The sequence below is a fragment of the Strix aluco genome, chromosome 14 (assembly GCF_031877795.1).
Source record: "Strix aluco isolate bStrAlu1 chromosome 14, bStrAlu1.hap1, whole genome shotgun sequence".
Taxonomy (NCBI): domain Eukaryota; kingdom Metazoa; phylum Chordata; class Aves; order Strigiformes; family Strigidae; genus Strix; species Strix aluco.
Window position 1 is genome coordinate 22,490,103 of NC_133944.1, and position 27,842 is coordinate 22,517,944.

Here is a 27,842-nt window from a genome sequence, read left to right on the forward strand (position 1 = left end):
TGGGTTTTCTGTGGGCTTGTGTGGCCGGTGCCTCTGCTAATAGATATGTTATCAAATGTATGTGGCTCAGTCATGTAAACCAAATTCATGGTCATCAGCGATCTTCCTCTCTTCCCCCAGCAACAGAGAGCTCAGAGTCATCGCACTGCATGTCAGGCAGCGGCTCCAGCGGCTCCGACAGCGGCTGTGTCTCCAGCATCCCCCAAGAAAGCTTCTGTGAAGAGATGGGCTCACCCCCCTACCTGCCCCTAGGCTCCCAACACAGCTCTGCGATGGAGGAGAAACCCAGGTTCACAAACAGCCAGTACATTTCTGCAGTAAGTGCAAACAGCCAAACTACTCTCTTCGCTTTGCCTGTTCCTGCAACTGCCTCCCTGGTTCAAGCTGCTGCCTCTCATGGCAGGGCTGAAGATGCTGCTTTCGGGCTAGGAGTCACTGTGGGGAAGTGACCGTTCCTCTCGCAGAGACTCGCCGCCTCTGGGGCGGGTGGAATCCCCTCTCTTGCAAGAGCCTCCCCGGGGGTGGCCCTGAGGAGGTGTCCTGGGAAGGACCTGCAGTGCTGGAGGCTACACCAGGAGGGGATGCACACACAGGAGCTGTAATGCTGTCAGGGGCTGGGGTACATACGTAACCTTCCGGGATGGGTGGAGCTCTGCTGCCAATGCTGCTGAGCTCCTTTCCTGGGAGGTTTGGGTCTTCTGGGGAGCGATGAGATGGAGGAGTGGGAGCCTGTCGCTCCGAGGTGTCAGTGTGTCTCCTCTTACGTTCCTGAGAGCTCTCAGCTGCTTCCCTTCCCACTAGATCGTGTCCTGATGCTGTTGTCCTCTAACCCTGTACTAATGCTGGCTTCTCTCCTCTGCAGAAAGCAGGCCAGGTCACCATAAGTCCCTCGACAATAGTGTGAGCCCCTCTGCACACGTATACCGCCTAAGGAAGTGGAGTTGTTGTAAGTAGCCCCTGCGGGGGATTTTCCAGCAGCTCTGAGTGCTGGTCAGGTTTGTCAGTAGCTCTGAGTCAGGAGAACCTTACCCTCTGCTTCTCGATGAGAAGTTTTCCACACGTGTTCCTGACGGGTCTCTGGGGCTCTCATTCAGCAGGTGAGAGCAGACCAGCTCCCACAGAGGCGGCTCCCATGGAGCCGTCACCTTAAACGGCCACTCTGACACCTCCCTGGTTTGAAGAAGCAGAAGGAAAAGCAAAATCACTTTCAGGTAGTTGAGGCTTGAGCACCACCCAGTCATCAGTGTTCAGATGAGCTGCTTCCCCCCGAATGCTGCCCAGCTGTCTAACCACTAATCTGTTTCTTGTGGCTGTTTGCCGAAATCCTGCTCTTAGTTTCTCTGAACTGCTTTGGGGAATCCACGGTGTTCTCCCCAAGCTGGATTTATCCCACTGTTTCCTTTGAACCTCCAAAGGAAACTGCACATTGCCAGGTGGAGGAACCTGCTAGGTTAGGGTCTGGATGTCCCGAGGGAGCTGCTGGTTGTTGCTCCTGTACTTCACTTACTGATTTCTGGAGGGTGCCTCGTCTGCGAGGAAATCGCTCTTGATCTGAGGAGGGCTGAGCCCTGCAAGACTCACAGCAGGGCATCCCACCCATGTGTGGGTGGCAGCCCTTGGGAAGTCACATCACGGCTCACTCAGACTCGGCATTTTGCTCTCTGGCCTTAGGACTGAGCCCCGCTTTTCCCAGGGAGCAGGGGAGTACGAACGTGAGAAGCAGGACTAGGGCTGGAATGGCCAAGGCACAGGGTGGTGAGGAGGTTTGGTGCTAGGGGGGGGGGGTGTTACAAGCACACGACTTGAGATCTGCAGGTACAGGAGTTCGTAACCAGGCAAACAGAACCAGCCAAGGTTAAAACTGAAGGTCCAGAGCCCCTTTTGGTGGGGGGGTCACAGACAAGACTTTGGAAATGGCTTCACGGAGCCTTTGGGTGAGGCCTGGGGTGCAGAGGCAGCCCCCCGCGTTGTGGAGGAGCCGTGCTTCCCCTGCGAAGGCTCTTCAGTAAAACATTCTTTCCCCACCAAAACGCAGCTCTGACAAATGGTGGTTTTCAAGCGTTTTGCAAAATCACTGCTGGCCCGGACAGAGGGACCTGTGGGATCCTGCCACGTCGCAGGAGTGCAGCCAGTCTAACCCATTGCACGGTGCTGTGTTCCAGGTTTGATTGCCATTTCAAACTCACTGAAGACCCCAGGCCTCTGACCAGCAGAAGGAGACAGTCTTCACCCATGAAGATACTTTTTTTTTTTTTACACATAATCAGGCGGTTTCAAACAGCCCCAAACCTGACCTCTGGCTGGGGGGGAAGTCCCAAGAAAGTTTCTGTCAATGACACATAATAGTTTTGGTGTTGGATGGGACCTTGGGCATTCAAAACTTGTTAGCCCTATATTTATGAGTAATAAGTAACATAGCAGTTTGAAAAAAAAAATGTATTATTTTTAAAGCTATGAGCTGTACAGATTTTTGTTACGAGTGACTCTGTTACTATTTGTTCTGTAAGCTGCACATTTTATAAAGTTTTTGGAAGGGCATGAAGAGAAACTGAGGTATTTAAGAAAAGTAGTGTAACTTTCTGTTTCAGGGTTATATTGACCTGGAGCTCAAGATTTAACGTCCTTCCTTATGTTCTAAATATGTCTATCATAGCAATAATTTATTTTCCTGGCTTAACACTTCTGTTTTAATAAAAGCAATTTCATTGTTACAGTGAATCGTTTCTTCACATGATTCTTCCAGGGCCTCGGTGCTGAGCTTATCTCTGTCTTAACCATCTGTCAGCTCTTGTGCTCTCCCTGTGCAATTTCTGCACTAACCCCCTGCCAGCTAAATGGTGTAAATCCTGAGGGTGTTCTCCCCGGGTGGAGACAGACGGCGCTGGGAGCGAGGAGGAGGAGGAGGGAGCTGGGAGGTCAGAAGGCTCCTGGCTCTAATTTACGCCACTCCCCACGCAGCCACTGTCCCCGTGGCAGGTCTCTGTCCCGGTTGGGCCCAGTTCTAGTTGCAAAGTTAGACCCCAGCGTGCCCTGTGGCGGCGGTGCCCCGCCTTCTGGGGTGACAGGGCCTGTCTCTTTGCTTCGCCTCTGCCTCAACACCCCTCCAGGTACTTCAGTCCCACCGCTGTGGCTTGTCTGAGGAGCTTTGGCTGGTGGGGGCATCCGAGACTGACAGGTTTTGAGCGTAATGGGTTGATTATAATGCTGAATCTTAAATGCACGTTGTCTGAAGTAGCGCAGTGTCACTGGGGGACAAACGTGCACTGTGCTCCGAGGCTGCGTCCTCGTGAGTAACATCAAAGCTCACTGGGCCGGTGACACCCTCCCTCTTCTCAGAGGAAATTAAAATTAGCATTTCTGGAAACTGTAGTTACTTGCTGCCAAGCTCCTGTTTACTCCTGGTTGATGAAGTGCTATAAACGCAGCTCCCCCAGGTGTGAGCGCAGTGGTGTCACATTTAGCCTGAGGAAGATGATGGAGCAGTAACTCGCTGCCGGTGGGGGGGAGCTGCCCGGCCCTTGCCAGTGCAGTGCTCTAGTCTCGGATGTTAAACCTCACCCCCCTGAGCTACCCTCAACAGACAGACCGTGCTCCTCCAAGTTGGAAATTCCTGTACTGTACATAAAACACTTGTTTATTTTTAACAAGCTGGATGTTTTTTAAACCTTGCTCTTTTTTTAGACAGCAAAGAGAATGCAGTTTGACACCTATGTACGAAATTGTGTGGGAAACAGTTGCACAGGGAAGATTTTAGAAGTTACTATTTTAAAATAATTGCTGAGTTAATGCAAGATTTGGGGGCTGTCAAGACAGCGCTAGCTCATGTCACGAGGGAGAGAATTTACTAATGCAACAAGAGGAACATGAAACTTCCTGAATTTCTCAGTTTCAAAGGTTTCTACATTGCTGGAAAAACCTTTAGTAATGTTTACCTGATACTGTTTCTTCAGGGTTTGATTGATTTGTCTAATAAAGGTTATTTTCTTTATATGAATCTTGCTTGCGTTGTATCTTGATTTCAGCACGAGGCCCTGGGCTGCAGAGGAGGGATCGGGTGGGCCCTGAGCAGAGCGGTTGTCCCTGGGCACCTAAACCAGGCTGTTGGGGTGAAACTGGTGGTGTCTCACCCTCCTTCACACGATGGGCTGCAGGGGTGTGAAAACAGGAATAGCAAAGGGCCACAAAGGGCTTAAAATAAAATATGAAGACCCCTGATTATTATTCTGATTTTATCAGGCAAATATTAACAAATCTGTTAGCAGAAAGAAGGGATTCTTTTGTTCATTTTGGCTAAATGAGGCCCCAGGGAAGGGACAAGCTTTTGCCCCGCTGCTGGCCCAGCATTTTCTAATTTTCTCCCCAGGGAATCATCATCTGAGTGCGAGGGTTTATCTGCCACCCCAGTCAGGAGTGGGATGAATGCTGGGTCACGGGTGGAAAACTGGCCTGGCCAGGCGGGCAGAGGGAGGGACGGCAGCTGTGCGGGTGCCTGGGGCCAGAGCTGCAGCCTGGTTGTGTGAAAGCGTCATCTTCTCTTAAATAAACCCCACGGGTCACTAATAAAAGTGTAAGAAATGGGACAGAAGGTGGCAGCTGCTACAAAGATCTCTGATAAACAAGGTCGCTGTTTGAAGTTAAAGTTGATCAAAAAGGCTTTTCCTTAAGTGGCAGGTGAGGTGTGCACCCTCCCCTGCCACAAGAACATAAAAACATTTCAAAAAAGTAGCTGGCTCAAATTTTTATTAATGGTCTGTGAACTTATGTTTCCAAGGCAAAGTATGAAACCGATCCAGCAAACCCTCTGCAGACCAGCAGGTCGAGGCAGCGGCTGAAAAAGCACAAACCCACGACCACCCTCAAATCACGGCAGCACCCCCGACTCTTTCTGTTTCTTAGCAACCCTCGAAGTCTTTGGCCCACTTTTTGTGGGTATCTTCTAAATGAGCAGCAGAATTTTAAACTTCTATTGAGACTATACATGCCATGAGTCAATCTGTGCTATAAAGTGCCCCTCCTCCCTTAACTCACTCTGCAAACCAACCTGGGGACGGTGAACCAGTTTAAACAAAGCCAAGGGCATTTGGAAGAAAAGAGGCTCAGCCGTACAGCATCACCTGGTGGCAAACGCTACTTACTTCCACCCACTGAAGTAGCTCTCAGGGAACATTTATGCCCCCTTTAAAATATTCCATGGTCAATAAATCAGCCACAAACTCCTTGGGTGTGAGATGCTGGGTCTGAAATACAGAACACAACACGGGCGGGCTTGCCAGTGCCCAGCTCCTGCCAGCGAGCACAACAGTGAAATTACCTGTTGGCTGAAGTTCCCAGTCCGGCCTTGGTCAGGGTTAATTGTTAGATTAAAAGGGTTGGTGTGAGGGAGCCGGGCTGGAATCAATCGAGTGCACACACACGCACCCACGAGCAGAGGAAAACTGGAGGGCAAGCTCTCCCAAGTCCCTCTCCGTACACCTTTCTCCCCCTCTTCCAGGGGAGAAGAAAAATGCTTCTGGTTGGAGCTACATAAAGCAGGACTGCTGGGGAGGGGCTGTGGGGGAGATCAGTTACTTCCAACGCAAATTAAAAAACCCTGAAATCCCTGGCTCCTTGGGATCAGGCCTTTATTTCTGCCACAACTCCACAGCACAGCACTGCTATTTATTTCTTCATTGCTGCAGGATTGACTGGAGGCCAAACCTCCCCACCACCCCCGGGGTGTGTTGCTAGACTGCCCGAGGCTGGCACTCCAGTCCTTTGCTTCAGGGGTTACCCTTGGTTTTAAAAAAAGAGACCTGGAAACACTCCTGGCACCCTGCTGCTGCACCCGCACCTCGTGCTGAGCAGCCCCGTGCTCCCTTCGGGCCTGCAGCTGCCCAGCTGTCCTGGTTTTGGCTGGGATAGAGTTAATTTTTCTTCTTAGTAGCTAGAATAGTGCTGTGTTTTGGAATCAGTGTGGGATTGGGTATGAGAAGACCGCTGATTGATAACGCACTGATGTTTATGGTTGTTAAGAGATCGAGGTCTCTCCAACTCCCCATGTCCCATCCGTGCTCAGGTGTGCAAGAAGCTGGGAGGGGGCACAGCCAGAGCACCGGACCCGAAGTAGCCAGTGGGATGTAATGTCATGCTCAGTACAGACAGGAGGGGCGGCCGGGAAGGAGGGGGGGGGGGTTCTCTCTTGTTTCCAGGATTGCTATTGCAGGGTCTTGGCTTTTCAGGATCGCTAGCCAGGGTATCAGTCAGTGGGTGGTGAGCAGTTGCATTGTGCATTACCCGTTCGTACTTTCTATTATTGTTTTATTTTATTACAATTACTAAACTGGTTTTTATCTCAACCTATGAGTCTCCCTTTCTCCAGTTAATTCCCCCATCCCCCGGGTGAGGGGAGGATGAGCAAGCAGCTGCGTGGTGTTTGGCTGCCGGCCGAGTTCAAACCACAACACTCCCTTTTGGCTCCCAACGTGGGGCCCGAAAGGTTGAGATGACGACAGATCTGATCAGCGTCACACCAGCGCAGTGACAACTGTGGCTGCCGGAGCAGCCGGGTGGTTGGTGCCGAAGGGGAAGAGCCCAGTTTCTAACTTCTGCCACCCCGGCGATAGCTTGGGGAAGCCAAGCAACCACGGCTCATCCGGGCTGTTAGATGTCGGGGGAGGCAGCGGGTCTGCCTCTAGTCTCACTGAAGAAGAGTTTAACCTTGACGAGATTCCAGTGTATCCATGAGAGGCCAGAAAGTCCCGAGAAGTGCCATGGAAACAAGATTAGAGAACTAAGATAAGAAGAACTGTCCTGACCATTCAGGCGAGAAACTATCACCCAATCATGAACTGTTAGTTACTAAAGTAAACCAATCCTGTATGAACACCTACTTTGAAGAAGGTTATAAAAGGGCTTGTTAGAACAATAAAGGTGCTTTTGCAGCCGTTTTGGTCATTTCACACAATCTGATGTTTGTCATGTCCGTCTCTACTGCGACAGTTAGAAACTTGTACCTACCCACAGCCTGTTCACAAGGGTGACCAAGGACCTTGGCTGGGATTTCTTTGGGATCCTTCTACCTTACTGAGTTCAGGATGACATCAGTCAGGATAAAGTGGCACTTCCTGGTGTAGAATATGTCCTCATGCGAGAGAGCAAAGGTAAGAAAAACTATATCTACAAGGAACAGTTGAAAGAACACAAACGCATTAGGAAAAAAAAAAAAAAAAAGGTGGTTTCAACATTCACCATTTCAGTTATCCAGCCTTTGGGCTTCTTAATGCCTTTCCTGTCCAAGCTTTTACTGCCCCTGAGTCCTAACAGCCAGTGTTCAAATCTCAGCTCAACGTAAGAGCTTGCCTGAATAAAAACTGAATATGGATTTCAGATCATTGCATCTTTCCTGCTGCATCGAAGAGCTCCACCAGTAAATATTCAAGGCCCCTGCTAGGTCAGGCAGCTGCTGTCCAGCTGTTTTGAAGAATTAGATGTAAGCAGCAGTTCGGCTGCGATAACCTTAGTTACTCAGTCAGAACTAACAAACCCTGACAGAGAGAATGGTTTTCATGACAAAAGCTCTGCAGCAAGATCCTAGAGCTATTTACAGTTCTTTACCTTTGGGCAGTGCTTGATGGGTTGGAGCATCCAGCTGGCTGCCATCCAGCCCAGCGCCGCAAACAGTGCTTGTTTGTACAACCAGAGGATGTTCAGCTTTAAGAATCAATCCTACATTTCTGTGGCCTGCCAGGACAACGACGGTTTGTTTGCTATCCCTTGTTTCTGTGAAGGTATACAGTTTGAATTTTCCACCAAGGACTCTCTCAGTAGTAATGGCACAAACACATTTGGCCATTTTTAAGTACGAACGCAAGTATTGTCATCTTCCCTTCAAAGTTACGCCTTGTTCTGTCTTTATTCTGTTGTGATGCTTTGCCAGGAAAGGTGAAACACCACTAGACAGTAAACGACAATCTTCGCACCAAATAATTTACAGCCTTAGGTACAACCTTACACGTCTTCTCGACTTCCCTCTTCCACGTGGAAAATTCAGAGTAACCATTACGTACTGCTTAGCGGAACCCAAGCATAATTCAGTCCAGGATTCTTTCATGGAATGTGAAAGAGGCTTTTTTCCTAGGAAAATAACAACCTGGCTTGCACTGCTATAGTAACAAAACCATCCACAATTGTTATTAATACATTTTGCTTTGCCAACGACTCTGTGAAAACCTGCCCCGCTGCCCACGGTGGAAGTGGTGCAGGGTAAATCACATCCTTCTCAGGGTGTCAGAACTAGTCTTGGACTGAGCTTTTCCACTGTGCTTTCTTGAGTTTGCACTTAGCAGCTTGGCTAAGCGGGTAAATTTTTTTAACTCCCGCACATGCCTGTGGAATCTTCTGGGTTTAGCAGAAAAATCTTCCATCTTTTTTGCTAAACTACAGATTTCTGTAACTAACTAACCGGATCACTTAAGCACATCAAACAAGCACAGCTCTAAAGGCAGAGTAACAGGAGGCAGTGAAAGAGCAACTCATTCATGCCAGTGAAGCTAAAAGCTGCTCCACCTTTCTGGCAAGCACACTTTTAGTATTAAACTCTGCATAAACAAGCGGTAAAATCCACCCCCTGCTTAGCAGCTGACAATCAACTCACTGTCTTTTATGAGTTTCATTTGCAAGGTTTTGTCTCTTCCTTCACTGGAAAAACTTCCTATGAGCAGAAGAACAAGAAAAGGGCTGAGACTGTCACTGAAATTCATCAGCCTGATCAAAGTATCTTATTTATACAAGTCATTTAGTTAATTACTCCCATCATTTTTGAAAACAATAATCGTAAAGCAGTCATCTACCTTCTGGTTGCTCCCTGTTTACATTCTCTGCATCGTTTCCTACTGCGGGAGTAGTTTTTATGGTGCTGCATTGATGCGTTCCAGCCCTTGGAGTAACTGGCAAACTCTGTGTGAACACGTACTTCTCCAGCTGCTTTCCTTCAGCCCTGACTTCACATTGGGTAACGTGATCGTTCTCTTGAATTGTAAAGCTTATTTTTCCAGGAGCAGAGGCAACAGGAGCTTTGACACCTCTGTCCTTTTCAGGAGTGTTGCACTGAGATACACTCTCTCTGATACCACTGTCAGATGTTCTCACATGCTGAAAATCACACCTTTTGGAGCTCACCGTGTCCCATTCTGCGTTCAGTTTTGGGCCCCTCACTCCAAAAAGGCCATTGAATGACTCGAGCGTGTCCAGAGAAGGGCAACGGAGCTGGTGCAGGGTCTGGAGCACAGGTCTGATGGGGAGCGGCTGAGGGAACTGGGGGGGTTTAGTCTGGAGAAGAGGCTGAGGGGAGACCTCATGGCCCTCTGCAACTCCCTGACAGGAGGGTGCAGAGAGGGGGATGAGTCTCTTGAGCCAAAGAAGCAGCGCCAGGACAAGAGGGAATGGCCTCAAGCTGCACCGGGGCAGGGTCAGACTGGCTCTTAGGAAGGATTTCTTTGCAGAAGGGGTTGTTGGGCGTTGGAATGGGCTGCCCAGGGCAGGGGGGGAGTCCCCATCCCTGGAGGGGTTGAAGAGTCGGGTTGACCCAGCGCTGAGGGATCTGGTGGAGTTGGGATCTGTCAGTGTGAGGTTCATGGTTGGACTGGATGATCTTCAAGGTCCCTTCCAATCAAGATGATTCTCTGATTCTGTGATTCCTTTACCAGGGAAATTAATTTCTGGATGTGACTTGCTGAGTCTTTACTTTCTACTTGCTCTGTTAAACTGCTTCTCATCCCTCTCTTCCTTGAAGGGCTTCCCAAATGTTTGTAAAAGCTGGAGCTTACCAGGCTGTCCGAGCATGTGTCATATCCTCCAGGTGTATTCCTCCGCTTTATCCCTTTAGCCTGCAAAATCATTTCAGAATACTTCACCCCACTGGTCTCTTGCTTTCCCTTCAGGTTTTTTATATTACTCCATGTCTTAATACAGCATTTTGTGGAATCCACAGCTGCACATGGGTACACCTAAAAATACAGTGAAATGTTATTTCTAATTGATACGGAAGGAAGTGTAAGTTTTGCCTTTCCTAATAACTGAGGTATTTTACTCATTATAATACAAGTATTTAAGGACTGAGTTCTTAATCGTGGAAAATACATTCTCACTTCTGTGCTGGCTGTGGGGCCTTAAGGCTCTCCAAACCCAGCCACGATAATTCAGTGCTGGTGTCCTCAATCACCTCAGTTCCTAGCGCTGAATTTTGCTGAGCCTGAAGATGGACACTGGCATGGCCAAGGCACACAAGCAGCACCTCAACATCCCTGCTACTGCTACAGCTAAGAGAATTGTGGTTATCTGAACTGACAGCGGCACATTCTGTCCAAGAAAGATGGTTTGACAAGTTAAAGCAAGCTGTGCAACCACTCTACCACACGAACGCCAGTGTTAAGCTACAGGGTGGACCAGTTTGGTAGCAGCATGTGAATGCTACAGAGACAGCACCTTAATTTCTTCTTTCTTTAGAAGACTGAAGGCAACTTTCAGCTGCTGGTGTCCAACCAAGGACTAAAAGTATTCAAAGACTTGAGCAGGAAGAACTTTTCTCCCTTCCACTGACTCCAAAGACTAGATAAAGGTTCTGCAGGATGTTATCTTGCCTGAGTGCACTGCTCAAGCTTGCTGCTGCCATCTTTACCACCTAGGAACCAGGAGATCTGCCTTCGAGGTCCTCCCTGCCCAGCGGGATCAGAACCTTTATCTCCTGTGACCAGGCAAAGTGCCCTGGTTTCCAAACCACACTGCAGTCTGCATGAAAGCACTTCCCACCCTTCGGTGACAGGGACTGCTTAAGCAACCAGGCATGTGAATCACAAGACCAAAAGGAGGCTCTAAAAGACTGTGGCCTTGTGGGGTTTAAACCAAGATAACACAGACCAGAGGATCCTGACCTTATGCTTTGGACTGCATGACTTTACAGCATGCAGTCATTGGATAAAAACAGAAATAAAAGCCCAGCACTCAGCTAGGCACCCTGCCTTGCAATCGACTGGGGAATTAAGTGTGGATCTCCCCCTAAGTTATCTCTTTATAGAAGGAGCTCTCTCGTGGGTTTGTGACATGCAAACGGAATCTCTATTGCCGTTCTCTGTTCCCTCTTGATGCCTAAAGCCTGGCTTTTAAAAATGAAGATGTTCTTTTTTTAGAGAGAGAGAGAGATTTCCAAGACTCATTTTGTAGATGATTTTGGAGAGGAAAAAAAAAAAAAAAGCAAGATGGTACTGGCAAATTTAAATTTGGCACTTTTCTAATTCAAATTGCTTTTAGAAGTGCTTTATGCCAATGTATTCTGAAAACCAAATCTTACTTCTTTCGAGTCTTTGCTGAACTCATGCTCTTCATTCCAAGACACAATACTTAATCTTCTACATGGAAGAGAAACTCCTTTGTACACTTCATTGTTTTGGAACCATAATCTAGAAAATGAATAATTACAATGATTACAGAACTTTTTCCAGGGGTGACATCCAGCCAACCTGCAAAAGGAGCTGTCAGGACTTCCAGTCACCATCAGATCTGTGCATATCACATGCATTATTATTACCAACTACTTTTAAACTACTGGGAATGGAAGGAGTTCACAGTTATCACCAGTACACGATATGAGGGCAGCAAAGGACCAGGAGTTTCCATCGCTCGCCTGTGATGAGAATTTCTGAAATGTGATGTTGCATGTACACAGAAGATAAAAATTATTTCTTGTATCTTTTCCAGTATCCACAAAACCTTGACGAATAGCTTTATGTAAGCCATGTCTACCTGACATCAGATTTGGAGTTTTTTTCTCTCTTTTCTGTGAAGAGGTTCTAGATACTTTGGGGAGCAAGTTAGTCGGATTCAGGTTAACCACCCACATTCATGGTTTCAAAATTGAATTTTGAGTCCACTTAAGGAACTCAAGTCCCGACAGTGACTGCCTGAGCTACACAGCAGTTTCTGAAATGGTGAAACAACTCTGGAAGCACAGAGTATCTGCTGCTCTCCATCTCCTGTAGACAGAGATGTACTAAGCTTGCCTCTGGAGCTGACATATGACCTAGCAAAGAACTCCAGGGACCAAACCCCATTGGTTTACTTTGTTAGAGGCCTTTGGTGTATATGATAGAGATGCTGACACCTTCCCTGATGGGAAAGCACCAACGAGCAGTGGAAGAGTCTATGTTAGAGTAGCACTAGTCCTTAGCTAAAGCCTCCTAGGGAATACAGAATTTTGTCATTCATGTGTAGAGTGCTTCAGAGTTCCTCTGACATCCTCCTCTTGCTCTACAGGTATAGGAACATGAGGTTCCTGCACTGGGATGAGCAAGTGGGGGAATGACATTTAGGATTTCTTTTTCATAGAGATCTACAATAAAATCCAGAACTGCTGTCACCACTGGTGGGATACTGGTAGCTGCCACTGGTGTGTCCTACTACTGCCCACGGCAGTACAATGAGATTGGAAATCCTGATGCAAACAGACCGTGACATTGGTATTTCAGAACCTGCTGCAGTGACTCATGGTCTTTTGGGAAGATTTTAATGGATATATTTTTACTTTAAAATGCCTAAATGGCCTGTGAGCAGCCTAAATAAGAATACACAAAATTCCAGAGCTCTGTTAGAAAAATACTGAAGAGAAGGCCATGCGAGGTCATCTTCTAAAGAACTCTGCATTCAGGAGCTGAAATGTCTCAGTTCTGTGGGCTTTCCAAAAGGCCTACATTTTAGTGTTCTGTCCATCCCTCTAATGAGCACAGTAGAGAATAAAACACTAGCGTTTGCAGATTCACAGATTTTATAAGGCAAGAGAAGACCACTACAATGATGAGGTCTTCAGTAACACCGAATGCCAATTTCTGTTTTAACAGCTAAATATCTTTTAGAAAAACACCCCATCTCATTTTTAAAGCTGTCAGCAGCAAAGACATAAGTCTCTGAGAAAATGTTCAACAATGAATTAATATACAAAAAAATTATGGCTTATTTTCAACCTTAATTTGTCTAGATTTAAAGTCTAGCTCATCTCAATCCTCTTCTGTGATGCTGCATCGAACACGTGCCATTCTACTCTGCAGTGCTGGTGAATCCTCCAGCGGGTCTGCAGAAACCAGCTGGGGCTCGGCAAAGCCAGGGCTAAGTCAAAGGTGATAAATCAGACTGTCCCTGCTCAGTCTGGTGTCTCTGTACAATGGTTTCCAGCGTGCATTGCAATATTCTCAATATCTGGGTTTAGGGGGTCAGTTGCCTTTTTCCTTGGTTTCTGGAGAGCTGGCTGAGGACTATTCTGTTACTGTTCCAGAACCCAAATAACTGATGGGAAAAAATGTGGCCCAAAAGATAGTGGAATTTGTCATCCTCCAGTGGCTGCATTTCAGAAGGAAAGGAGAAAATTGTGCTCCTTTCAAAGGACAAACGCTGCTAGGTCGGATGAAAGGATGTTACATGATAGAAAAGAAAAAGAAAGAAAAGAATTTTTCTCTACCTGTATGAATCAGAGTGATAAAGAGCCTCTAAAAGAGAAGGGCTCTGGTACTCCGCTGCTTCTTGACAAAAGGGAGGACATTGTCTGTAAATTGCAAATAAACTGAACTGCAAAATCACTCAAAAACAATCTTACCAGATTATTTTTTCTAAATAGATATTAATTTTGGAAGCTCAAGCAGTCACCACCCAGAATGAAAGATGCCTTCACACAAGTGATTTTTCCTTTAACAGATACATAGCCTACCATTTTAAATACTGAAAAGTACCCAAGCCATTTTTTTCAAACCAGTTTTAGTGGGGTTTTTTTTGCTGTTTCATATCTGGCATCCAAACAATGAGAAAAAAAATATCTGGTTTTACTGACATAAATAGAAATCGTCCCATCGACTACCACTGACTTTCACAGATTCTGAATTTTGTGTCAGGAATCCCAAATTAGACAACACATTTTTTAAAAGGCACAACCAAAATAAACAAGTTCCTAAACCAGAGGTGTTCAGCAGCACCTTTCTGAATCTTTGTGAAACTTGCTGATTTCAATATTTTTTCCAGCTTTTGCCCTTCTAGTTAAGTGAAAACTTCTGTTCCCACTTTTTTTTTTTTTTTCTTTTCTTCTTTAATTAACCATGGGTATTGATGATAAAACCCAATATTGAGAAGCAGGATTCCTACTCTGCACCGTGACACTCATGACACTTTTCTCATGTGGAAAATTCACCGTGGCATTTTCCATAGGGAATCCCATAAAAACAGTTCATGGATTTGATGGGCTACTAGGACATCCACCATTCCCAGAAATATTCTTAGCCCTAGAACATGATCATCTCTGCTAGTAAGCTCTCAGCGTTGTGCTCGGCGCTACCCAATTTACACTCTCTCCAACAATTCCCAGACATGTTTTGGCTATTCAGATGTTCCTGGGACTGTTTGCAGTGGACAGGAAGAGTGAAGCCACCATCTCTGGGAGCTTAAAGAAGATCACTAGAAGAAAGGCAGCTGGTCTCATTGACCAGAAACATTCCCAGACGTATTTAGTTTGCTGGTATATGTAACTGCAATGTCTGACATCTGGCCTCCTATGACTTTGATGACAGACATGAAAGCAACCGGTGGCCATTATATCAAAGAAGCCACTGGTGTAACATTTCCATTGACTTTGGGGAAAAGAATGAAAATAAATACTCCTCTTGGATACAGCTAAACGTGCTAAAAATGACTACATCAGCTGGTGATCTGTGGTGAAGATATTCTGCCTACTAGAATCAATCCAGCAAACAAGGGCTTCGAGGACTGAAAAGACCAAAAGATCTTCTGATTCCAGGCAGACCTGCAGTGCTGAATGCAAAAGAATTGTGATGTGTAGTGGTGGCAGAAGCATCAGTACCAGGGGCACTGCTACAAGAAGCCGTAGCACCAAAGGGGTGGTGAAACACGTTGAAGGAATATCCTTAGGAAAAAGGTGTTTAAAGACATCTCGATGTCTGATACAGTTTAGAAACCTAATAGATTGATATGTATATGGAGGGAGACTGCCCTCTTCTTTGTAGGCACCCCCTGTTTATCCATTCCTGTACCACTGCAGTTTTGGAATATGTATTTTTCAGCATTAGAGCAGAGATACCAGTAGAGGGGGCAGATGGAGTATTTTTCAGCTGGGCTAGCCAGACTTTGCGTTCCCTGCATATAAAAATCTGAACAGAGATTCAGTGATGCCATCAATAAAAACATTTTTCTTTTTGCTAAAGTCGTGCACACAGTACACCAATCTGTGATATACCCTGCAGTGCAGTTCCCTGGCATATTGATCATTAGAATAAAGACATACACACTGAAACAAAAACATCTCACAGTCTCTGAATCCCAATAATTTATGTTTAGATAGAACAGTTTCTTCAGGACTAAAAAAGAAAAATCTTAATTCTTTTGCACAATCTTTCTACAAAAAAAATCAGAAGACAAACTCCCATGCTTACTTACCCTACAACCACCTAATCATATAAAAGAAGCACAGTAATTCACTCTGCTTACTTAAATTCATTTGGCAAAACGAATTTCCCAAGTCTTAGAAAGTTGAGAACGTGCCGAAACATTTGCCCATCTCCATAGATTAGAAGAGTTTGACCACATGCGAGCCAACAGACTTTCTTGTCTTTTGACAGCAGCTCTGGGTACTACAGAAATAAAAATACATGAAGACCAGATTCCTGGCATTAGTTATAGGGAGAAAGAAATCCAGACAGGATTTTTCCTTTCTCAGTAAAAGAATTAAACCAGTTCCATCAAGTTTATTTATATTATTAGTTAAAATACTTACATTATTAGCCCAAAAAGTACTTTCTTGGGAGGTCCAAGATTTATTTCCCCTAGGCACTTGACCATACTTCCTAGTTTAAAATGCTCAGTCTACATGTGGAGCTCTGATAATTCCAAGTTTTCCTGTCAAAACCATTCTAATAATTCTTACTACTAGAAATATAGATTCTAGTCTGTAGAATTATAAATTCTGTCTAGGAAGGTTCATGTGAAGGCGATGCAAAGACAATTAATTACCCATACCTTCAATAAAGTCTGTAAATAAGTTTCATACCAGTTACTTCCTACATAAACTTACACAACCTGATGGAGTAAGCACACGGATACTTCTGCTGTCCAGTCTGCATCTAGGGATGGAGTAACAGATAGAAAGATGACAACTAAAATAACTACAAGTAGTAATTATTTTGTTACAAATACCATGTCAATATGATATGGGATTTTACATCAAAATATTGCAAATAATAATTCTTTGAGATAGTGACTTAACAGAGCGCGCTCCGTGCACACAGAGCTGGAACTCTCATGTTTTGTTTAGGGGGTCACATGCAACTGCGAGCAAAAGGCAAGTCAGGATGTAAGGTCAGAGTATGGGCAACCTGGTCCATCCGCGCTGCAGCCGAACCACCTCTCCTCAACAGGTTTAAAATAATAGCCAGAGGGCCACATGCAGTAGCATAGTCATGTTTGCTCATTTATGTCACCCAAGACAGGTGTATCTAAGTATACTGTTACGTTGCCACAGAAAGAAATAATTTATTTCCAAAGTAGTGGAAATAAGGGGAATACACCTGTCAGCAAGTGTAAAGCTGGTGGAATTCCAGGGCAACTTTTTTTTGTCATCATTTCCCATCTTCGCAAGGAGCCCCACTTCATTATTTCCTTTGAAGGTGACAGTATGAGGGCAGGGCCAAGCCTCAAAGAGCGCTTATGCACGGAGAGCAGATATAACACAACAGCTTTGGATGTATTTTAGGCTGGGTTCAGCCCGCATCTTACCTCAGTGCGGCAACAAAGATCTAAGAAAGTTTCTGTTGGAATCTTTAATAGCATAGTTCACATTACTATTTATAGTCAGTAAGTTCTGGGACACTGTTTTAGGAAAATCAAAATACATTTGCATTCAAAAAAAAAAAAAATGTTTAAGAGAACCCCAAAACACAGCTAACTTTGAAAAGGGCTCCAGATTGGAGAATTGTGTTTCTTACAACAGCCTTTGCAGGCCTTTACAGAACACAGACGAGTCACACTCTTAAAGGAATTATTTATAGGGCTATGGGTAATGATATAAATAGATTCTACTATCTCTAAACAATGAGCCAACTAGCATATGCCTGTCTGATGTAGCTACTATAACGGGACTATCCATCTTCCATAACATATGTACAACTGAGGCATCAGTTACTGCTAAGACATTCGAGTCACACAGTTACTTTTTCTAGCATGTGTTATCCACCAGCCTACACAATAATGACAGACTTCATTAACTGCTGCTTCAATTTAAGATCAAATCCTCTTTCTCAAGGGTTATAATTCTGTCTAAGAATCGATAAAATTCACTCCTCTCTGCATACACACTTTTTGCAGGGGACAGGGAAGAATACTTTGAACATCAGCCCCTTCACCATGCTCTGGTGAAATATGCTGATGGGCCAAAACGGGAAGGGTAATCATCCCCTACAAAAAGCCTCAGAGGAACTTGAGGGTGGAGTAAACTAGAAGTAAGGTCACTACTACAAAACAAGAAGCCAGACTTGCAAATTAGCTACAGGAATTACGTTTAGGATCCTACAAGCTGAAGTCTGAACCAGGAAGCTTGTGCTTGGGTGGGGCAAAGGGATGTCTGCGCTCATTGATCACAAAGGGCTTGTTTGTCACAAATGGAACAGGGAACTACAAAGGATGTACCGAGGAAGCTAACTCCAGTAGAATTAGAAGTAGCATAGTCTAAAGTATCGGGGAGGTTTCAACTGGATTACCTTGTACAAAGTGTGATTAAATTTCTCTTTTCTGAAGCACATGGCATAATAGAAAAGGTGGAAAGAACTGGCTTAGGAAGGACAGGTTAGAGGAAGATCTTATTGTCTACAGCGAGGAGGGTTTAGGGAAGACAGAGCCATATTGGTTTTGGAGGTACAATGTGCTAGGCCAAGAGGCAACAGAAAAAAGTCAGAACAGAGGAAATTCCATGTGTGACTTTATTTAGCACAAGAGTAGTCGACTATTGGAACAGGAGTCCAGAAAGGCTGCAGGATCTCCATTCTTGGAGATACTCAAAGCTTTTCCTGGCAAGGTCCTGAGCAACCCAACCTACTTGACCCTGCTCTGAGCAGAGAGTTGGACTAAATGACCTCCAAAGATCTCTTCTGGTCTAAATTCTATGAATATGGGGAAACTGGGATAGGTGAAAAGAAAAATCCCTAGGTTAATTGGGGAACCATAATAACTCTTGTTAAGAAGCCACAATAAGGGCTGATAGAAAAACGTCATGATTTTTCTATAAATGCATTAGAGGAGAAGAGGGGATAAGCCAAAGTGGAAGCATTCAAGTTAGAGGTGTTTTAGCAAGAGCTAAATGTGGCTGTGAATGCACTTAGGCTGGAATTTAGAAATAGATTCCTTAGTTCAATAGCAAGAGTTGTAAGAACAGTCCCACACCAGAAAACTGGGAGCAAAAGAAACCTCATATTTTTAAGGTAGAACATATTCTGATTAAAGTAACTTGGATGGTCTAAGCTCGAAGGAACTGGATTCAGCAAATCAATTCAGTGATGAATAAGACTGGCAAGTTTAGCAAGTAAAATTATTCAAAACCATGAATAGTACTACCTAAATCCAGCGAAGACTTGCTCTATATTTCACCTAGAACCTAATGTTACTACTCTAGTCTTCACCGGTTGGCAACAGCCAGGTAATAAAGCAACAGGGTAGCAGTAGATCTTAGGAAAACAAGCACTGTCAGTCAGCAAGACCTTCAGGTTACTTTTGTACTCTAACAATCCCTCAAAAGCCAATGTAGATCATTGACTGATTAGTTGTATTCAGGCAACACTGCTCATTCTACTTTAAAATGAAAGAGCTCTTGAGAAATCTCTGCTCTCTGCTGGCATCTGTTGTTTCGGATAGCGTTTTAAAGCATCTTTCATTGGCTTACATGTGGTGTCTCTTTGGTTGAAATAAGCACAGAGCTCTTCGATTTCAGAAATATTTCCAGTGAGAGGAAGTCGGCAAGTTCCCAGCCAATTCCTATCCAAAAGAAGGATATCCAAATTCCTATCCAAAAGAAGAGGAAATCACTAAACTTTTTATCCTTTCTCAAAAGATATTTTTACCGCTTATTTTTAATGAGTACAAGTCAGGAAATACGAATTCCCCTAAAAATGTATTTTTGCACCTACTGAGCTTTACTTGTAACTTAGCACATCATTTTTGTATTGAGAACCCTGAACAATCCAACATCAGCAAATAAAGCTATCGCACTGGAGCCATCAAATAATAATCCGCAATAGTTTTGAATAAAGCTTTTAATATGGTCTTTCTCCCACACTGGATCATTCACTAGTGCCAACAGCAAGTGCAGACAAGATGCTAGGGGCAGAGATGAGCTGACTGTATGTTTGATCTTCCTGTTGCCTTTCTATCCCCCTTTACAGACTGGGTATTGTGTGTTTGTGTGAGATTTGAAGTTGGTTAAAAGGTGCAGAAAGTTTTTCAATCCGTAGCTGATGGATATCTGTGTGGCTGAGCACCTCGTTGCATGCCAGGCTTGAATCACAACCAACTGATTCATTGTGATTTCTTTTGGTTTACTTAATTCAAATCACAACAAGCAGGTGAATGATTCACTAAGGAGCCATTTTCCTATATGATAGGGATTTTATTAAACCTGTACACTGATATGGTAAATCTGAGTAATAACGCTAATATCACAGAATCACAGAGTTGTCTAGGTTGGAAAAGACCTTGAAGATCATCCAGTCCAACCATCAACCCAACATTGACAGTTCCCAACTCCACCAGATCCCTCAGCGCTGGGTCAACCCGACTCTTCAACCCCTCCAGGGATGGGGACTCCCCCCCTGCCCTGGGCAGCCCATTCCAACGCCCAACAACCCCTTCTGCAAAGAAATACTTCCTAATATCTAGTCTAAACCTTCCCTGGCACAACTTGAGGCCATTATCTCTTGTTCTATTGCTTATTACTTGGTTAAAGAGACTCAGGGGAAGTACGTCTCAAAGAACCAAGCTCAAACCCAGTATTCAGAAGTCTACATTCTTTCTTGGACTAGGCATAGCAGTGTGACTGTTCTGTGACTTCAGATAAACCCGTACCCACAGGTATTTAGATGCTTTTGAAAATCTCATACAAACCTTTTTAAACGAATGGTAAATCTTAAGTTTTAAGAGCATGTGTCTATTAAAATATTTACATATATTACTTTGGCATTTTAGGCTTACCAGGCAATAACAGAAGACTGCCAGCTTGCACAGTTACCTGCAAGTTTTGCTGAAAATGAATACTACAAATACTAAAGGACAAGCTGCTGAGAACAGGGCTCCTTTTCAGCTTCAAACACATTAGATAACTTATCATTCTTTAAAAGGTTATACTGATGTTGCCTGGTGTAAAGGCAGGGTGGGTACCTGGCGTGCTGGAAGAGGACGCCATTGCCGGAGAGGTGGAGGCAGCTCCTGCCCAGGTGCTGCCCAGAGCTGACTCCGGGGAGTTGGCCAGCAGTCCCAGTGCCATGGCGTGGAGCGGTGACTTCGGTGGGGACCCCCCTGCTGCTGCCCTCCGCCGTCCCCCAGCCCCCGCGGAGCAGCCGCCTGCAAGAAGAGGAGGTCAAGACTGCGCCCCAGAAGGTCAGTGGTTAATAATCACTGACATATTTTCCACTATTCTCAACATTTATGGAAACGAGTTGCCAAGACTACTCAGCTCAGTGTTACAGAATCACGGAATTGTCTAGGTTGGAAAAGACCTTGAAGATCATCCAATCCAACCATTGACCCAACACTGACAGATCCCAACTCCACCAGATCCCTCAGCGCTGGGTCAACCCGACTCTTCAACCCCTCCAGGGATGGGGACTCCCCCCCTGCCCTGGGCAGCCCATTCCAGCGCCCAACAACCCATTCCGTAAAAAAATGCTTTCTAATATCTAGTCTGGTTGATCATATGAATACAATTTCCATTTCAAACACCCGATTTCACAAAATAACATTAAAACCAATGCATATAAAGAAGAAAATGCATAGCTATGTACATTCTATTACCTCTATAGATCTTCCCATCATCCATAAACACAGGAATTCCCAGAATTAAAACTTCTTCCTCCAAGGCATCTACGTCGGAGAAGTCATCAGGCAATTTTCTTTGCTCAGAGAAGATGTTAACTCGAAAATAAAAATAAAACATAGGACGTGTGTGTTGACATCTTCCGTGCACTGCTCAGATCTAGCAAAAATAGGTTCTTAATTCCTTCAGCATTACTATTCACGTACATATACACAGCGGATAAATGGACAGCAGGGAACACTTTGTCTGTGAAAACACAATCCTAAAACCAAGGTTTACGCTAGAGGAGACCAGACACGGCATAAATGATAGGAGAAGCACAGCATTAGGTCAGTTTTATCACAGCATCCTGAGGGATCCATGTAAGAGGTTTTCTGTTTGGCTGCTTTTTTCTCCCCTAGGCACAGTCCATCCCACTGTGCACGTAAACGTGTTTGCCCATATGCTGACATCAGAGGACTGGCAGAGCAAAACTGTAGCGATTCCATCATCTACCTCATCTTAACTGAGTTCACAGAGGATGAAATAACTATGTTGATGGAGCAGGCAGGTGACCCTGCCATACTTTTGAAAAGTACTTGTCTTCTTTTGAAGCTGGAAGATTATTTAATGAATGAAACATGATTTTTTTACTAGTGAAAAGATATAAGATTGCGTAGATATTTAGAGTCACCATGCAAGCTTTGTCTAACTTAATTACTGATTGTTAACAGCCGTTCTGGTACCTCATGTCATTAATGCATTTTAGTTCAGAAAAACGGTGGATTAATAAAACTCAAACAAGTAGGGCCATAAGTGGGTAAATTTAGGTATATGTACTGTGGGAGGCACCCACTAGAGGGTTTGTTTTTTGACTGCTAAAACAGGGCAGTAAAACTGGCAGACAGCAAAACCAAACCAAACGATTAAAAGGTTCTGATCTTTAAAGAAGTATTATTGAAGATAGAAACAGTTTAATATAAAAAATTGTTTATATTGTTTATATAAAAATAATAAAAATATTTATTATTCTGTCAGAATAATAATAAAAAAGAACAGTTACCTATGAAACGCAACTCATTGCACTTGCACTTGATCAGGGCTGCGTTCTCAAGCAGCCACAGCGAATTGTCATCATGAACTAGTACAGGATATGCCACCAAATCTAGTGGCAAAAACCAGTAATTGACCTCGTGTTCTGTATCTAGCAAGGGTGTATCCACTAGCCCTAGGGGCGCTCTTTTGTGTAACCCTAGGAAAAGAAAATCAGAGAAAATTCAAGGCTTAAGTAAAGAAAAACGGAGCTCAGATATACACTTTGGAGATCTGAGTAGTACAGCAAAGCCAATAAAAGTGCATTCATCTTGTGCAACATTTAATGTTCCCCAAGGGGTGAAGTCTTACAGCCCAGCACAAATGAATAAACATTTGCGTGGGGGTTTCCTATTTTTTAAATAAAGATGACTAATAAAAAAAAAAAAAAATAATCACAAAAAAAATTTTGCAAGACTCTTAAAACATTCCTGGCTTGCAACAACTGACAACAGTCCGTGGGCATTCCTAAGGGTGGGAAAGAACTTGTCCGTTTGGGACACAATCCCTGTGAATGCGGAACTGTTGGAGGAATCTCTGATGGCTTGTTGGCACATTCTTGTGTTCTCCAGTAATTCAGAAACAATCTTTCAGCTATTGGTGTACCTGAAGGCTGGACACGTAAATTATATTTCTCCTTCTTCAAATTATCTAAAAGCTGTCAAGACACAAAGTTTTTCTATTTACTACTTGAATTCAAATAATTAATCCAAAAATCAAAAGCAGCCATGGGGAAGAGTCTAAGCCATGCTACGCTGCGCTTCACATCACTAAAATATGTCAGGGAATACTGTGTACAGACAAGAACAAACATATATTAGATTCCTAAGTTTTAGGTACCTTAAGGTCATTGGAGTGAACATCTGGAGAATATTTATAAGAACTTGTAATAAAATGAATATTAAAAAAAAAGCCAACTATTTTTCAATGTCTGACTTTAATGGCACTTCCTTGTGTTCTAGCTCTGGAATTCAAGACAGCACATTGGCATGTGTAAAAGTATACAACAATAGAAATAGCCAAGAACCCAACACAAAGCCTGAAAGACTTTTCGGGCTCTTTTTAATAACATCATTACAATAAACTGTATGAATAATCATTAGAAAGAGGAATTGATGTTTGGCTCAGTGATAGGAATGATGAAGTCTGTATTTCCTAATATTTTACTGAACGATGAACAGATTATTTTAGACTTGGAACAAATGGTTACGTACTGCTGTAGGATATTAAAGTAAATTTAGAGCCATAGCTATGACATCTAAAGCACGTGCATAAAACAGCTTCATGAATTAATAAGGTTACACTGACAATCACTTAAAAGCCAGAAAATGCAAGAACTCTAGCTCGGCGGAATGTGTTCCTGGTGATACCACAACAGGTCCATGTCAAACATGTGATCATCTAGTTTGTTAATATAACAGACTACTGAAGTTTGGTGGTCTTCCTCTCCCAACCTATTTGGGGATGTTACATCTTTCAGCACAGTCCTAAAAGAAAATCCAAAAGTGTTCACGTTCTACCCAAAATGCCAATATTTTGAGTTAAAAATAACGAGTGTCATAGCATTTTTGAGACAATTCCACCAAAAAAAAAAAAAAAAAAAAGATTAGAAACCAAAAGAAACTCAGAGTTTAGATTAAACTTAGAGGAAATGCAAATATTAATGTACAAAACCACACATTACATCCAGCCAGGAGGTATGTACTCAACCTCCACTGGGCACCACACAAAACTACGGTGTAATTAAAATAAAAAATACTTGTCTCTAAATAGCAAATTAAATATTCATTGCAGATATCCATTTAACATTTCTGTTTACGCAGCTATTGAATAGGGGGAGAGGAAGAATTGTCATTTCCCCATTTCACATGACAGCACGTTCAGGGGTGGCCTCTTAGGATGAATTTGTTTTCACACAGACTGAACCTTCTCAGGGAACTACAGAAAGGGCAGCCCCACCCTCTTCGGATTAGAAGGTTGATGTGAAACAAGATCGGTCAGTATAATTGTCATCAAGCACAACAGCTGGCAGATGGAAGTCTCTGCTTGCTTTAGCTTTAGTTAAAAAAAGCAAGTAGTGACTGTTGAACAAGCTCTTACGGAAAGGTCAAGCGTGAAATTTGTAACATTTTCTGTACTCATCAACTGAGGGAGATGAGCTGAATGTGGCGATTATTTGTTTGGATACCTACCACAAGCATTGGTAAAGTTATATTCACAAACTCTCTGGCATCCTTCTACAGACAATATTATCTAAGAATGAGAAAAGAGTTCTAATAAAGTCACATAGAATATCCCACTTTACTTGTAATAAAGGTGTCAGCTGCTAAATTAATGCTTGCTCATCCAATAGATTCAATTCAACACAGCTGAGAAAAGATAACTTTGAAGTCTGCACGTAATAATGAAGGTGCCTAAATACAAAACCATCTTGGTCAATAAATAATCTTAGATTTTTCAGACTGATCTTGTACAGAAGCTTCTTTCCACAACAGAGATTCAGGAAACTGAGCGACTTGTACTTCAGGGAATTGAGATATATCAGCCACTGACATTAAAATTAATTAACTCTTCTTCTGCAGATTCCATAACACTGTCTGGTTCCTTCAAACAGAAGAGGAAAACATGTGAAGAGGCAAGATTGAGCCTGTAAACTCTGAAACAATAAGACGTTTTATTTTAAAACTGCATCGGACTTTTTGCATTTTATTTCCCATTCTGTGGTAGCTTGACAAAAAATAAAGCATGGGAAAAACAACCTAGAGCATTACCTTCCCATTCACTTAACTAAGGAATGTGCATGCATATGCAATGCATATTCCTTAGTTAATATGAGTTCATGGTCAAGGATCACGACAAATCAGCAAATTGCAAGGTTTTACATAACGTAACACTTATGGTTAAATCTTTGGACCAACCTGGTATACCTGTATACTGAGTTTGTTACACAGAACAGCAAATGAAACACGGCAAATGTCTTCCTTAAACAGTCAAATAAAAGTAATAAAATGAAAATAAATGCGGCATAACCTGCCACATAACCTCCCAGAGAACCTGTTGCCTATGGACACACCATTCTATACAGTTAGTCACTATTTTAAGGTGCAGATATTTATTACTATGCGGGTCACAATTCTCTTGACAAGACAGGAAATAAAATAAATGTTCACAGTGAAAGGACGTTTGATAAGCACATAGGTGGCTGCGAGCTAAGCAGAGAGAAAATTCACCTGAAGCAGGACAAGAACACACAGTTAAGGCCTGTAGCCAATTTTTTTCATGTCATTGTATCACACTGAGATGTGGATTAGTCTGCGCCCTGCTGAAATGGGCAGAAAAGTCAATTCAAGCCTGAAAATGAAAACAGCCTGCCTGCCTTCGCCACAGCAGCTAGCTCCCAAAGCCACGGAGACAGAGTTTGTATTGACAATGGATAACACAATTCTTACAGCAGAAAAAAACGTGGTGGAAGATAATACCTGATGCCTTGGATGTTTTTAGGCTATTTCTCATACATGTGGTTACAGAAAAGGGAGTCAAAAAGGAAATCTGGAAAAGGATGGGGAAAACCTCCCACTCTTAATAAATGCGAGAATTGAAATTAGTAGCTTCTGGAGAAAGCTTGTAGCTGCTGGAGAGCTGTCATAATCAAAACTAATGATGGAGAACCACAATTACGTTACCCACAAAGTATGCTTAGCCAAGACTTTTTCATAGCTATTCTCATCATCAACTGATACTAACCAGCAGTTTCAAAACAAATTAAATATTTGAATACAACACATGAAACACATGAAGAAAAAAAAACCCAACCCTGGTCAAGCAAGGAAGATGAAAAGTTTTAAAAGAAAGATGACAGGATACTAAAATCTTGATATTTCTAAGGTTCCTTCCAGTTTTGGGGGACAGGGGAAGAGAGCCAGGACCACCAAAACCCACTCATCAATACCATGACTCCAAGAAAACTACTTCCAGACTTGCTTGAGGCAATTCATGCAGCTCAGGCTGCCATTTCAGAGGCATCAGCCTCAAGCTAGCAGCCTACCACTGTGCAGTGCATGGCAGCATCACTAGGCTATGGGCAAAAGGCCCAGGGGGGTCACCCGGGTGTGATGAGGGTGACAAATCAGGGGTGGTGGGTGACAGGAGCCCGGTGGTTGGGGTAGGGGGGCTGTGGGCAGCTGAGGGGCTTGGGGTGACGAGGGGCACATGAGCTTGCCAAGGTTACCTGTCCACCAGAGATGGATTTAAAGCTGGAGCGGAGGCTGCTCGCACACCCCGAGGACGCTGTGATAACATGATTAACAAATTATAATTATAAGCTTTTTTCAAGAGCGCCTACCTGCTGTGGGAAGGCCCGTGGAGGGGTCGTTAGCTGCGTTCTTTGCAGGGTGGAGGTGCCCACCTTGGCGGTTGAGGCCAGAGAAGGTGAATTCCTTCCAGTTCCAGTACTCATAGCTTAAGCTTCATATACTTCCCATCTTCAGGACATAGATTAATTGGGCTTTTGTGAGCCAGCACGTTAACAAAAAAGCTGGTGGTAATCCTGTTGTTACTGCTACCAAGCAACTCACCATGAAATAAAAGTGTGTCATCACTCACTCAAAGATCTCGAAAGTACCCCTTGTAATACAAACCACAAGAAAACCCAAAAAACATAAAATAACACCAAAAGGATTCTTTTTTTTTTTTTTTCCACTGTCTCAGTGGTTTCTGATCAAACACAAGTTACAGCTATGAAGATTAGTTAAAATATGTGCCAGGATCAGTTGCCACTGTCTCTCTGAGATGCCTCGGCTCTGTAGAAGCAGCAACAGCAAAAGGGATAACGTGTGATTTCACCCAGTAAATGAGACAACAGAACACAAAACTCAACAGGACAAACCAGTGAAATATAAAGGAGGAATCTTACGGGAGCCACAACCTCAGTTTGGCTTTTCATTTCTTCTGTTATTGCTGAAAATAGCGGTGAGAACATCAGTGTTTTTTCTGGTGGCTTTATAATTAAGCCTTCCTGCTGAGCTTATTGATTAGCACTCTGGTCCTGTGGGGCACAACAAAAGGTAAAAGGAGGTTACGACTTCTCGTCATGCTTGACTTTGGAAGTTGATGGCATGGATGTACGGTCAAGCATGGCTGGTCTTGGCTCACCTTCCCAGCCCTGATGTTGGAATCGGTGACCACCCGCAGGCAGGAGGAGGACAAGCACATGCCTGGACCTCCAGTTGACTGAAGTAAACTTCAGGGCAATTTAAAAAATTAAAAAAAAAAAAAAAATTCCAATTTCAGAAGTGATCCAGGAACAAAGATCCTCAATTTTATACCTCTCAGTGAAAGCATAGCACGTTATTTCTACACCCGGTGATCAGACTCCATTTAAATTCAATCTTTTAGTTATAAAATAGTCCTGCTCTTTTAATATAAAGCTGGCAGTGCTGTGGAGAGGCTTGTTTTTAAAAATCCTTTCACCATGAGTTACTTTGTTGTCTATTTTAGCTGCACTTGAGGGTTTTGAGACAGCCCCAGGACCAGGGAACTCCCAAATGAGGATCCCTACAAGGGAAGGGACCATCGTCCTACAAGGGAAGGGACCATCCTCCTACAAGGGAAGGGACCGTCGTCCTACAAGGGAAGGGACCATCGTCCTACAAGGGAAGGGACCATCCTCCTACAAGGG

The 27,842-nt window shown here is 43.8% G+C and overlaps 2 protein-coding genes across 4 annotated transcripts in view; one reads left to right on the plus strand and one right to left on the minus strand.

Moving 5' to 3' along the window:
* The window catches only part of PLEKHG4 (pleckstrin homology and RhoGEF domain containing G4), a 91,646-nt gene extending 87,652 nt beyond the window's left edge, over nt 1–3,994 (plus strand). The window contains exons 22-24 of one of the 3 annotated variants that reach the window (XM_074839531.1): nt 121–317; nt 863–946; nt 2,163–3,994. In XM_074839531.1, coding sequence (XP_074695632.1) covers nt 121–317; nt 863–904 — 239 coding nt within the window. In that variant the 3' untranslated portion in view covers nt 905–946; nt 2,163–3,994. Of the gene's footprint in view, nt 1–120 lie in introns of all 3 variants that reach the window. The other 2 variants (XM_074839532.1, XM_074839530.1) reach the window with 2 other exon arrangements.
* KCTD19 (potassium channel tetramerization domain containing 19) lies at nt 3,816–27,143 on the minus strand. The gene is given in 30 exon segments (XM_074839358.1): nt 3,816–4,036; nt 4,128–4,145; nt 5,029–5,041; nt 5,136–5,237; nt 6,997–7,020; nt 7,022–7,155; nt 7,594–7,719; nt 7,991–8,044; nt 8,633–8,689; nt 8,829–9,169; nt 9,676–9,983; nt 11,324–11,432; nt 13,481–13,564; nt 15,511–15,653; nt 16,039–16,142; nt 18,860–19,041; nt 20,440–20,497; nt 20,500–20,622; nt 21,073–21,192; nt 22,137–22,336; nt 22,684–22,823; nt 24,471–24,620; nt 24,622–24,684; nt 24,686–24,769; nt 25,285–25,374; nt 26,211–26,240; nt 26,394–26,452; nt 26,508–26,570; nt 26,898–26,964; nt 27,078–27,143. Coding segments are annotated over 30 exon segments (3,333 nt in total).
* Between the last annotated feature and the right edge of the window lie 699 nt (nt 27,144–27,842).